At 46.6% G+C, this 12904-nt stretch overlaps 1 protein-coding gene across 6 annotated transcripts in view; it reads left to right on the top strand.

Moving 5' to 3' along the window:
• Nucleotides 1-12904, top strand: part of LOC117895231 (four and a half LIM domains protein 2) — a 55825-nt gene that overhangs the window by 22543 nt on the left and 20378 nt on the right. For 2 of the 6 annotated variants that reach the window (XM_034802733.1, XM_034802732.1), the window contains 2 exons: nt 7327-7703; nt 7770-8014. In XM_034802733.1, the coding sequence (XP_034658624.1) occupies nt 7327-7703; nt 7770-8014 (622 nt within the window). Of the gene's footprint in view, nt 1-6932; nt 7116-7326; nt 7704-7769; nt 8015-10355; nt 12771-12828; nt 12883-12904 lie in introns of those variants that run through there. The other 4 variants (XM_034802735.1, XM_034802729.1, XM_034802731.1 and 1 more) reach the window with 4 other exon arrangements.

Raw genomic sequence — 12904 nt, 5'->3', positions numbered from 1 at the left:
GAATGGTCGCCAGACGTTTTTGATAAATGGCTGGAGCAGTTGGCCGCCCAGGGATTAGTGGGGGGCTGTGGGTTGTGACCTTGACCGTCTTTTGAAAGAAAAGGAAACATTTCATATGCATGCTTGGCGTCTGGGTTTACAGTTTGAGTAATATGCAAAGGGATGCGATGGTCATTAATCAAAACGGAAATAGTTGCTCGCTCTCTTTTGTCACTCTCTTCGCGCCACTCTTGTGCCAAGGTGTCAGTGTTCCAGGTGAGGCTTTGCATGCACTTTCGTTTACACAAGCAGAGCGGAAGAGAGAAGATCGCTGCCTGCTCACCTTCTAACGTTGCGCCTTGGCCTCAGTTAAACCTTCTCTCTTCGCTTATCTGTTACGCTTATCACCCCCCCTCCCGCACTCAACCGCTTCGGCAGCCAAGCGCACTACCTGTTGACTCATTAGCCCTGTCCGACTCTGCCGTTGGAGTTGCACTCATTCACTCACTCTCTCTCACGCGTCGTGTGCCGCGTTAATGAAGAACCTCGCGTCATTGCGGTGCAATGCATTGCTAATAAGCGGTTCTTGTGGGTACGCTTCGTGTACCACCACCCGGCCACACGACCACTGTGGATGCAGTGCAGCTGGCTGAGCAAATGCCGTGTCATTATCGCTCACCTTTTGGCTCTGCTCTCCCCACAAAACACCATCTCTCACCTCTCGCACCCACAACCCACACGACAGATTGGCTGCTGACGCGCTTTCTTTCTGCTGAGCGCGCTTCGTGTTTATTTTATGCTACGCTTCGGCAAATCGAGACAACGAACCCGAGAACCCGACAATCCGAATCCGAACCCGAATCCACCGAAACAGAAGCAGAAACATTCACAGTTAGAATTGACTTGTACAGCGGTGCGGTTGTTGTTGCCCCCAGCGCGTTTTCCGCGCGTTTCGGCCGCGTTTTTCCTCCGTTTTTCGTATATTTAATTCATTATTTGTGTTATTTGTGTTATTCGTGTGTGCGTTTGTGTGTTTGGGTGGAATAAATTGTAAATAAATTTAATTAAATTTAATTGCATATTCTTTTTGTTTGTGTTATGGTTATTTCGCGTAATCTGGCCATTGACTCGCTCCTGACGTCTGTTGCGCGCGTATTTTGCTCAGTTTTCCAAGTGTTTAACATTTATTTGTTTTATAAACAAAAAGCGTAGCCAAATGCCCAGAGATTGTTTATGCTCCCGCGCTGCGGCTTCATATCATACTATTTACACGGCAAATGTCAATTTTTGACAACAGTTTTTGGTGGATCAAAGTTGAAAAATATAAGACAACATTTTTAGATAATTTCTTGAACATTCATCTTCTTCTTCTGATGTAAAGTGAAAATATGACAAGATTGCAGAGAGATCTCCCAAAAAGCATCTCCATAATAATCGGAATTATACCAAGAAATTTCCTGTAATTTCCTGAAATATTCCTGACTGTTCTCCTCGTTCTTCTTCTAAATAGTGACCACAAGAATATTAAAAAGTGAAAGGTTTACCGGCAAATGCATTAATTTCTCTTTTTCCATGCTTTATTTGAATTCTCCTGCAACAAAAAAAAGTGAAATGAGTCAGTGGGATTTAATTAGACGACCGCCCTGCCGTCCTGTCATATCCCCCCACACACATTGACATCCATCCATTTATTTCTTTGCCGCTTCACGGCCCATCGCACTGTTCTGTTCTCTTCATGCGCCTTCCCTTCTCTGCTCTTTTTATTTTCCTCCCTATTTTGTAACACATTGTGACCAGATTTCGCGGAATTGTAACCCCCACCCCTCTCCGACAGAAAGTCATTGGCGTAAATTCGCCATAGAGATGAGCGATCCAATTCAATCCTATCCGAGTATTCGTGGGTTCTCGTATGACAGTCGTGGGAAGATGTGATCTACAATTCGCTTGAATCTTCTCTTTGATGATGAGGTTTTGTGGGTCAGGCCTGTCACTATTTATGTGTCAAAAATGGGTGCTGTTTACACACGATAGATGGATGAGTGACAACAAAAACAAAGTGAGGATCACTTGGACAGTTCCCCAGCGACAAAAACTAGCACTACTTATAAACTATGTTATGAACACTTAACTCCAATCAAAACAGTTTTGTGTTTGTACACATTTAAAGTAAATATAGTATGAAGGTAATGAGGTGTTTGCTCTATGATGGAACCCCTTGATATGAGTGTTTGGTAGATGGCGATAGAAAATGAAAATGAGGTTATCAATACGATGTGCTGCAGTGCTATCAAAGTGTTATCTGTGCGGCGCTAGAGTCTGGAAAACCTTTAGAGAATCTGCAGGAAATGCAAGCTATCCTTAGGGAATTTCGGGGGGTAAATAATGAAATCCAATCTTGAGTTAAGAAAGAGATTACTTAACGAGATCTCTTCTGGCACAAATTCTCTCTGGATAGCTACATATGTGAAGTCACAGTTCTCCCTATACATCCCACTCGTGATTTGGCTGTGATTTCGTCGTGACTTAGCTGCGCATCTCTAGAGGGGAGGTGCCGGCAGCCCCTACTTAGGTTGCGAGGTTGTAATAATTCACTATGCAATTTGTTGCTAAAGAATATTCTATCCGCTTGTGTCGTAAATATCCACTAAGCTGACTCTCAGCAGTGGCTGGAGCAGGGGTAGCAGCAACAGCAGAGGGTGAGTGCTGGCCAATGCCACCACACAGTGGCATATGCCGTATGTTAATTATCGCCAGGTGGCTGAATGATAGTGGTACGGTGGGGACAACAGCCAACAGTTGAAAGGGTAAGCAGCGTAGTGGCGGGTCACTGCTGCGGTGATTCAATTAGCGTTTGCCCCTCACGCACATACTTTACCCATAATTCCGCAATATAGTTTACGCTTCGTGTGACTATATATGTAGGGCAATCTCTGCCTGCCCCACAACAACAACAACAACAACAACAAATAGAAGAACAGTGGAAGTGCATTGTTCTGTCGTTCTGGTTGCCTCTTCTGCCCCCTCTTTTATATTTGTTCCAGGGGTAATCGCATTAAAAGTCATTTAATCGAAAGCGGGAAAGAGAACGCACACACACACACGCCACACACTCTTTGTGGCTCTCCCTCTCACACACACCTTACCCCACTTTCGATTGGGACGGGGGGTAGATGCCTCATAATTGAGATTTGTTGCACTTGCAGCTCGTCGCTGACTTTTATGCGAGCTTTTTTTATTGTTTATATGGAGGCAACAACAGCGGCAACAGCGGCAACAGCGGCAACATGTAAGTGCAATTATAGTGGAAAATTGGATTTCCTTGCCACTGGGAAAAGCTCTAGCCCAGCTCCACTCCCCCTTTTATACACCTCTTGCAACTTGCCAGTTTCATCCCGTATCTGGTTTCACGAGGGTTTCGCTTTTCGGGCTTTTCTGGATGGCAAACAAATTGTTGGTCAAACAATGCTGATTGCTCTCGCTCTCGGTCTCTCTCTGGTTGAGTCTTTTTCGGGAGGTTTAACCTTTTGCCAGATCAACAGAAGGGGCAGATGGAAGCCCGGAGTTGCCCCTTAAAACTTTTCCAATTGCTGCTGTCGCCCCGCCGATTTTGTTGAAAGTGACTTTTTGGGGGGCTTATCAATTGTAATTGTTGGTCTGAGGTTTCTGTTCGGCCTTACCTATGGTGCCGCTCTCTCTCTCACTCCGCTCTCCTCCTTCTGCCATCTGCCACAGTTTTGTATCTCCAATCCGTGGAAAATGCTGCGGGGCCTAACAAGAAAAGTTGTCGCCGAGTTTTGTCTATGGCTGTGCGAGAGACTATTGTTCTGTGTGCGTGTGTCAGCTACAGTGGCGTGCAAAAGTATGGGCCACATAATTATAGCTTAAACTATGTTTTAACAAGCATAAAACTCGAATGGCATACCTGCAAAAAAGAGAAGGAAATTTGTTTTAATTGGAAAGGTATTAAAATGCCAGGAAAATACCTAAAAAATGTTTGCTTTACGGTAGTTTTCCTTGGCAGTAATGTGGTTTAGGAAATTCCAACTTCCACCTACGTTAAAGCCCTGCCCAAATGAGACATAATCTCAAAACTCTGGGGACCACTTTGTGGCCATCTCTGATTGTTTCACTGAGTCCCAAAGATGTCCCTACCCATGTGAAACGCACTGTGTGGCGGCTAAAATTTACTTTTGGCTTTTAATTACATTTAATCTGGCAAAACTTTCAGAACATCCCCCCCACCACCGAAACTTGCTTTATTTGCTTTCGTACGCAATTCTATGTTGCCCCACCCCTGCGATATCAGTTATTATTATATTACGAATATGAATCTTCGTATTTCAATTAAATACAAAAAATCTACGACAGATGGTCTGTCGCTGTCTCTCTCTCTCTCTCTGCCTGTGTCTCCCGCTCTCTGATTGTGTCTCTAATCTGAAATGGGACACGTTTTAATGGCATTTTAATTTATTCAGCGATAACATTGCGCATTGCTTCTCTCAACCGAATGTACAAATAAACACTCAGAAGTTGTGTCTAGCAAATGAAGCAAGGACCGGAGATAGAACCAGCGACAGAGGCAGAGATAAAACCAGGGACAAAAATATAGAAACAATTGGAGAGGGGGGAAGTGCGGAGTCGCCGCATTATTAACCATATTAAGACATGTGGCCCGCATTGGTGCTGCATTGTGTCAGGAGGCAGCGGCAAACAAATGTGTGCTCCATCAAGACCTTGAAAAAAGATACAAAGATACGAGGTGGCAACACGACGACACAGTTTCTCCTGCGGTTGCGGAAATTCAAGTTTAAATTTAGATTTTTGGCTTTCGTTTTGGTTTTGAGGGATTGCTGTACCGAATATCTGCACTTGGAAATCTGTCAAATGGCAGCAATTGGAATTAATTACATTTTCAATGGGAATTATGTGGGATCTAAAGGCAGGAGGAACGCTATCTACTCGTTGATCGATTTGTTTCAATTAAAATTGATTTCGCTTTGAAAATTGTTCAAAATTTCATGATTTATATTCGTTGATTTGTTTTTATTGCGGGGGGATTTATGAGATTTTTTTTGATGGAAAAGTTGAGGAATTTCATTTGATTTTTGTTTTTCTGAATATTTGATTTGATTTTTGCCAATGAACCTGTAAAAAAGATTCAAATATCAGTGGGAATACCTTAACAGATAATATTCATATTCATAGATCAGTGGAAATCCCTCAAGGTTGTCCGCGTAATTATTTTTCATGGGTTTGCTCGCTGTGTGTCTGATTCTAACGAAATGAAAGCACTCATCAAAACCCTGACTAACATTCTGCCCGTTATCTTGGATTATTTTAATGAATAATGTTTATTATTTTGGAGTACCACTCATAGACGTTCCACCTCTCTCTACACTCCGATCCCCTTCCAGAAAAGGTAAACAAAACTGGAAGCTGATCTTGATAGAGTTCTTTGTTTGTCTCTCACTGGGTACACACACAACGCAAGCAAATATCTAGATACATATCTATCTGTATCTCTTATGAATCACCTGTGCACACATTAAATAATACAATTTGCATTACCAGCGGGTACACTCCGCACAACCTCCCTCAGACCTGTTGCACATTTTCCGCATTTAAAGTCGTGAGCAATTAGCCAGCATTTCCTCATCAGCAGAGTGCCTGAATGTATCTCATTTTCTCTCTCGGTGAAGACCATAAAAGGCCAGCTATCTGACATTCTGTTCCATTTACCCTGGATAGAGACACATTACCTGCCCCGCCCCTCTGCTGCACCTACGACTATCCCTCAGCCGAGTTTGATATTTCGTATCTTTTTTAAGCAGCAAGCAACCTGCTCCACCTCCTTCTACCTTTCGGCTTATCTAATTTTCAAAGTTAACGCAGTTTCAATGATTGGCCAAATGGAATTTTGGCTGGAATTTCTGTTTCTGTTTGATTCTTTTGGTTTTTTCTTGCTGTCGCTTTCGATGACATCACGCACTGGCGGCCAATCCTAACGTGAAGTGACGGGGTGGACGGCAGGAGGCGGGGAAACCTGGGGACCTTTCATTAATCTTATCAAAAAGATGCTTTTGCTACCTTTTTTTATTTTATTATGCTTCGTTTTCGTTTATGTGGCAGACCTTTGCAAAGACCAGAGACCTTTTATTGGTTGTTGTTGCTTGAAAGTGCTTGGCAGACATGAGATCATACGTGACCAGGGAGGGGACTACTCCAATCCACTCCTCCCGCTACTCTTTGTAGAATCCACCTGCAGAATCCTCTCTCGAGTACTCCTCTGCACCTCCATCCTCCATGGCTATTCTCCTGAGAAGTTCCAGCTACTTTGCAGAGCCCATCAAATGTTTATCCACAAATTGTATCTTGGGCTGGGGGCGTATTTTATGATGCTGATTATTTTGCTTGTTTCCACACATATAATTGAAATATAAGTAAACAGGCCATTAGAGAAGTCCGCAGATAGAAAGCATTGGAATTCCAGCTAAACCTCTGCTAAATCTCTTTGCTAATCTGCTAATCTGCGCGTAGTAAACAAAAGAACACGAAGAATAACAATAAGAACTAGCAGCTGAAGAGGAAGAAGAAGAGGAACAATGCCAAAGGTCAAATGAACACTTTAATCAAAATGTCAATGAGCAAATAAAACGCAACAAACGACTGCCCCGAGACGTGCCACAAGCAAAGGTGCTTCGGATGCCAAAAACTAAACGAAAGTTTTCTCTTCTCTGATTTTTTGTGGGTTCTGCTGTTGCTGCCTCCAGCAAAGAGTTGCCAGAGGCCACACATAGCGGGGTGCGGCAATCAAGCAAAGAAGAACCACAGCAGCAGCAACATTTTTGATGAGTCAAATCATAAAGAAAAAACCAAATTAAACAACAATTTATAATAAAAAGTCAAAAAGAATACGTTAAAATAGAGCTACCAGTCTCAAGTACAGTTACGCAGTGCAGTTACAAGTGAAAAATGGTGAAAATGCTCGATCTGGACCGTCACGCAGAGTGCCCACTGTGGGCGGCATTGGCCTCATCGGATGTCCCATGGAGGGGCATGGATTATGCCTGCCTCAATGTGCTCAGTATTTACTGCAAGGTGTTTGATAGGAAAGAAATCTACGATCTCATTGTGAGGTAAGAATTGCCAAAAGCAGCCGCTAGATGGTGACAGCGTGCTAGAGCTTTTATGTGGCGAAGCTTTTCGTGTGGCAGTGGTGCGAAATATGCGAGAAAATGTGAATTTGTGAAGGAATATTGCAGAGACTTTAAATAATTGAAGTTACAAATTATTATCCCATCCTTTAGCTGCATTTTCTTATGTTTTCCCTTCTCCTCTTTCTTCCAGGAAAACCTGCCAATCGTGCAAGTGTCCTCGCGAGGCGCATGCCATCTACCAGCAACAGACGACGAATGTCCACGAGAGATTGGGCTTCAAGCTCGTCTCCCCCGCAGACTCGGGCGTGGAGGCGCGTGATCTGGGCTACACCTGGGTGCCACCAGGGGTGCGTGCCTCGTCGCGGATCAATCGTTACTTTGAGCTGCTGCCGGAGGAGGCAGTGCCGCGGCTGGGCAGCGAGGGGGCCTGCAGCAGGGAGCGACAGATTGCGTATCAGCTGCCCAAGCAGGATCTCTCGCTGGAGCACTGCAAGCACCTGGAGGTGCAGCACGAGGCCTCGTTCGAGGACTTTGTGACGGCACGGAATGAGATAGCGCTGGATATAGGTGAGTGTCAGGCAGTCCTTGGGTCTCCTTTCCAGCGATGACTCAACCAATTCCTTTTGCTGATAGCCTACATCAAGGATGCCCCCTACGATGAGCATTGTGCGCACTGTGATAACGAGATTGCGGCCGGCGAGCTGGTTGTGGCGGCACCCAAGTTCGTGGAGAGCGTCATGTGGCATCCAAAGTGCTTCAGCTGCAGCACCTGCAACTCGCTGCTGGTGGACCTCACCTACTGTGTCCACGATGACAAAATCTACTGCGAGCGGCATTATGCGGAAATGCTGAAGCCCCGCTGTGCTGGCTGTGATGAGGTGAGTCCTGCCTTTCCTTTCTCCTTCTCCTTTCTCTAACCAACCCATCGATCCCCAATTGAAAATAATTGTGTGGCATACTTTGGGGCAAGCGCCACCAAAGATTGTATCTGTTTCTGTGTGAGTGTGAGAGTGTGGGGAGCCTTTGGTTTTTATCGCCTGCCACACGCAGTTCACATTTATTGCAAAGGTGCGGCTATCGCCCTACCATCCATCCATCCATCCATCCATCCATCTGTCCATTCCACTCCCCTGAAACAAACCCCTGATGCCCTTCCAAAAGGTTATGGCATTTTCATTGAACTTCACTTTGGGGGCGCTAGACGCTAGACACTAGACAGGAATGCTACCCAAATGCAGCTCCAGCGCTGGCCGACAGTTCATTGGCAGCACTGTTGCTGTTGCGTCGCGCAGAGCGGAAGTTCTTCTTTTCTTGTGGGTAAGACGGAAATTACACGGGAAAACAAATCTAAGAAATGCTTTGCATTTGCTTTGGATTGCTCTTCGACTTTACAATTGATGTGGCATTAAAAGAAAGAAATCAGTAGCAAATCAATCAACAGAAGGAAGCTAAATGGGATTCGATTGATATAACTTCTGCTTTCAATTATGGAAACCTAGTTTGAGCTTGTGATAATCATCTTCAAATAAATGTATGAAAACGGGAACTTCAGTTTAAAGAAGTTTGTTCAACATTTTCAATCCATTTTGTAGAATTTTAAAACAATTCTGCTACCAATCTGTCCCTGGGGTTTCTTGATTGGTTCCCTGATTCCAAAATAAGTTTCTCGTGAGTGGATTTTGTGCAGTAATCAACAAGTCTTTGATAGTTTCAATATTTGCAGTTGTCATGCTGTTTTGTGTAACCTTTTGTTTGCCTTTTGAAGTGAAGATAAAGATAGAAGTCTATTCATCCGTTAAAGTCCCCAAACAGAGAAGATTTTCCAAAGTTTAATGGCATATAAAATATTTAAATTCTTCTACCGCATTTCCTCCCCCCATTAGCAAGCATTTCCCACTCTTTATTCAAATTCGCGCAATAAATTGTCCAATTATTTTTCAATTATCATATTCCCCACAAAAAACAACACAAAGAAGAACTCATTTGAGAAAAACAATGCATATTAAAATATATGTATGGATATTTAAGAATATTCTGTGAAAAATTTCGCATTTGCCGCTAATCAATTTGTTTTCCCCTCACAAAAGAAAAACTTTCACTTTCAATGCGAAAAGAAAAGCAAAAATAAATAAATCAACAAACAGCCAGGCCCAGAGCCGCATAGATGTATGTTTTTAGATACATTTATTTATGTATTTTTGGCACATTTAATGAGTGAAAAAAGGTATTTTTAAAAATAAACAAAAGGCACGCACACATAAAAATAGTAAAAATGCCAAAAATGTGGGACAAGTGCACAATTATGCACAAATTAAATATAATTACTGGGGGGCTATTGTTGTTGATGATGATGGTGATGATGCTGCAGCCTGCCTGCAGCTTGCCACATAGAAAACATAGAGAAAGAGTGGCAGAGGACACACACCCAAAGAGAGAGAGACCCACACAGAGAGAGGAGAGTGCTTGCTGCTGCTCCCAATGTTAGTGTCAGTGCCAAAAGATTCAATTTATGACATTCATTTTTTGGGGCTGTCGCTGCTGCAGTCTGCGACCCTGGCCCCGGCCACCAGTCCCCAATCCTCAGGCATTGGCTATGCAAAAGAGAGACAGATTGCTGAAACATAAATACAGTAATTGGCATGAATGAAGGGATAGATTTAGGGAGGGAATCTATGTTTTATGATGAAAGAAAGCTGCTAAATCGATCAGAATATTAGAGAAAGATTCATGAGCAGTGTAGAAAAAGTGATAGCAAGGTTTCTCGCTGCTTTTTCTACTGCACATACACTTTTGTCGCACACTGTATGCCTAAAGAAAGGTGCGAGGCAAAGCAAAAGCACGGCGGGAAAAGTTTGAAAAAAAACATACAGAAATAGCAACATAAATAGACCCCGAAAACTGATTAGAAAATTCGCTTTTGCCAATTGCTTTGGCATTTGACACAGCGCCAGGGCCAGAGCTAGAAACCAGCGACCGAGACCGAGTCCCAGAGTACCCAGAGGCAGTGCATCCATTGGTGGCCATCGCCTGCCAAAAGCTTAGCCGCTGCCTGTCTTTTGTCACTCTCTCGCTCTTGTTCTCTCTGCTTTTAGCCGCGTCAATTAGCGCCATTTGGTGGCTATATCTTTTCGGCCAATTGGTTCTAATTGCGCTCTTTGTGATTCATGCGCGCGCTCTTTGTGTGTCTTGGGGGGGCCCTTGGCCGGTTGCCGCTGCTGTGGCATTAATCAGTTGCAAGACGATCGATTAACGGAGAACAAGAGCCAGGCCAGGTGCAACCATATGTGGCTGCGTCGCGCTGGTAGTCGCCCCCCAATCTCCAAAAACGTCTCATCCTGACCGCGCAACGGTTTTCGATCATTTTATTCGAATTTTCCAATAATTTATGGATCGTTTGGATGTGAATTCGCGTCGAAGAAAAATTGATATAAATATTTGTTGGGTGAATTACCTAATCAGTTGGCCATTAACGTGAGTGCCCCGTGCCTGTGCCCCGCGAATTCCGAATCGTGCGAGTGGTGAGTGCTTTTCCGAGTGTCTGTGCGAGTGCGTGGTGAATATTTTATATAATTCGCGGCGCACCATCGAATCCCCCGAGCATTGCATTGCTCGTTTGTACGTCAAGCAATACGGATTACAGATACTGAATCCGATTTCGATTTCGATTCCGATTCTTACGCAAGCAGAATGCCATCGGATGAGGCGCTGACCGGCATCGGGAAGCTGATCTTCTCGCTGCTGATCGGCTACCTGGGCGCCCTGGAGTGTGCGTTTGTGGTGCGGCATCTGTACCACTGCACCTTCCAGCATTCCGCATACACGGCCACCGATGCGGCGGCGGACAATGAAGAGCTGCCGCGACTGCGCGAGCGCCTGGAGAAGGAGATAGCCGAGGCGGCAGAGCGGGAGGCGCGCTCAGGCACCAAGGCCATGCAAGATGGAGTCCTCTACGACGACAAGGGCCTGCGAGTGGATCCCGAAGGTGATAAGAGAGCGGCGCTGGCAGCAGAATTGGAGCGACAGCGGCGCATTGAGGAGGAGACGCGACGAAAGCTGGCGGAGGCAGAGGCCCGCCTGGCAGAGGACCGTAGGAAGGCCAAGGAGGCGGACGAGAAGATGATCGAGCAGCAGAGAGAGGAGCGAAAGCAGCGCGAAGAGAATGAGAGAAAGCTAATCGAAGCGGAAAAGCAAAGAGAGGCAGAGCAGCGACAGCGCGAAGAGCAGGAACAAAAGCAACGCGAAGAGCAGCAGCGAAAGCTTCAGGCGGCCGAAGAGCAAAGAGAGCGCGAAGAGAACGAGCGCAAGCTGATCGAAGCCGAAAGAGAACGCGAAGCGAACGAGCGAAGGATCCAAGAAGCTGAAGAGCAACAAGAACGCCAAGAGAACGAAAAGCGGTTGCTTGAAGCGGAACAGAGACGCCTGGAAGCCGAACGCCAGCGAGAGCTTGAGGAAGCCGAGACGGAAGAGAGCGAGCGACGCCTCTTCGAGGCGGAAGTCCGGCGAGAGCGAGACGAAGGGGATCAGGAACAAAGGGATGCGGAGATTGTGGAACGCCTTCTGGCAGCAGAGCGGGCACGAAAGATGAGCGCCACGGAGAGCGAACTGGAGGAGGAGGCGCTGGAAGAGGAGTCGCGTCGCCTGCTCTCCGGTCGAGTGGATGCGGCAAGCAAACAGAAAATGATCGAGGAGAATGCGCGGCTCTTCCTGGAGGCCGAGGAGGAGATGGTGATGCTGCAGCAGCGACAGCTGCAGGCAACCCACAACGCGGAGGACGAAGCCGAATATGCGGGCGCCGTGCCCGTGGAGGAGGAGCTCTGCGTGAAGAAGGTACTGCCGCCCAGATTCCAGGAGCCGGAAGTCCAGGAGGAGCCCATGGTGGTGCACAAAGTGAAGACGCAGTACGGACAGTCGAAGGGTCCCAGCTTTCCGGGCGTATCCGATGAGGGTTCCTCCCTGGAGCCAAATTCCAGCCAGCAGTCGTCGTTCAGCACACAGCCATCGGAGGATTTGCTACGCACAGAGGAAGAGCGGCCAGAGCCGGAGGGCGAGGATCACACGCCCGATGTGCAGTACACGGAGGACTATCTGCGCTCCCTGGACGGCATCAAGAGTCGTCCACTGATGCGTGAGGATGGATCCGGCAGGCGGCGGGCCTTCAAGAAGCGCCGCTCCAGTGGCAGCTCCAATTCGTCGCGTGACTCACGCGCCTCCCGCGACGAGGAGCTGAAGATGTTCACCTCGCTGGAGGAGGAGGAGCTGCGCCACGGCGAGCGGGAGGACTACAATCCCATCAAGTACACCAGCGAACCCACGCTGCGGGTCAAGTCCCACCACCGGCGGCACAAACGCAGTCCGGCCAAGGACATGATGCCACCGCCGGAGGCCGAGGCGAGTGGCGTCGCCCTGGAGATGCTCGGCGAGGAGGGCACCAACCCATGGGGCGAAGTGACGCCCGAACACTACAAGGACACGGAGTTCTGGAAGCGCGAGAAGGCATTGTCCATCGATGAGGAGGAGTTCGATTTGGATTTGTCAAAGAACGAGCAGAAATCTTCTTCGTTCGAGGATGCAACGGATGCGCAGAATGAGGAGGCAGCCACCGCACTGCTGCAACAACGCTCCAAGGAGCAGCCGGTAAGTGTGGCAGAAATCTCTCTCTGTAACGTTGCTAATTGAATCTCTTCAATGGCAGGAGGACGCCAACAAAGCGGCGGAGACCAGCGCCAGCAGCGACAACAAATCCAATGTAAGTGCGTAGGTCAGAGGTC

Source organism: Drosophila subobscura, chromosome J (assembly GCF_008121235.1).
Source record: "Drosophila subobscura isolate 14011-0131.10 chromosome J, UCBerk_Dsub_1.0, whole genome shotgun sequence".
NCBI classification, from domain to species: Eukaryota; Metazoa; Arthropoda; class Insecta; order Diptera; family Drosophilidae; genus Drosophila; species Drosophila subobscura.
The sequence above is the reverse complement of the archived record's forward strand: the minus strand, read 5'-3'. Positions and strand labels throughout refer to the sequence as shown.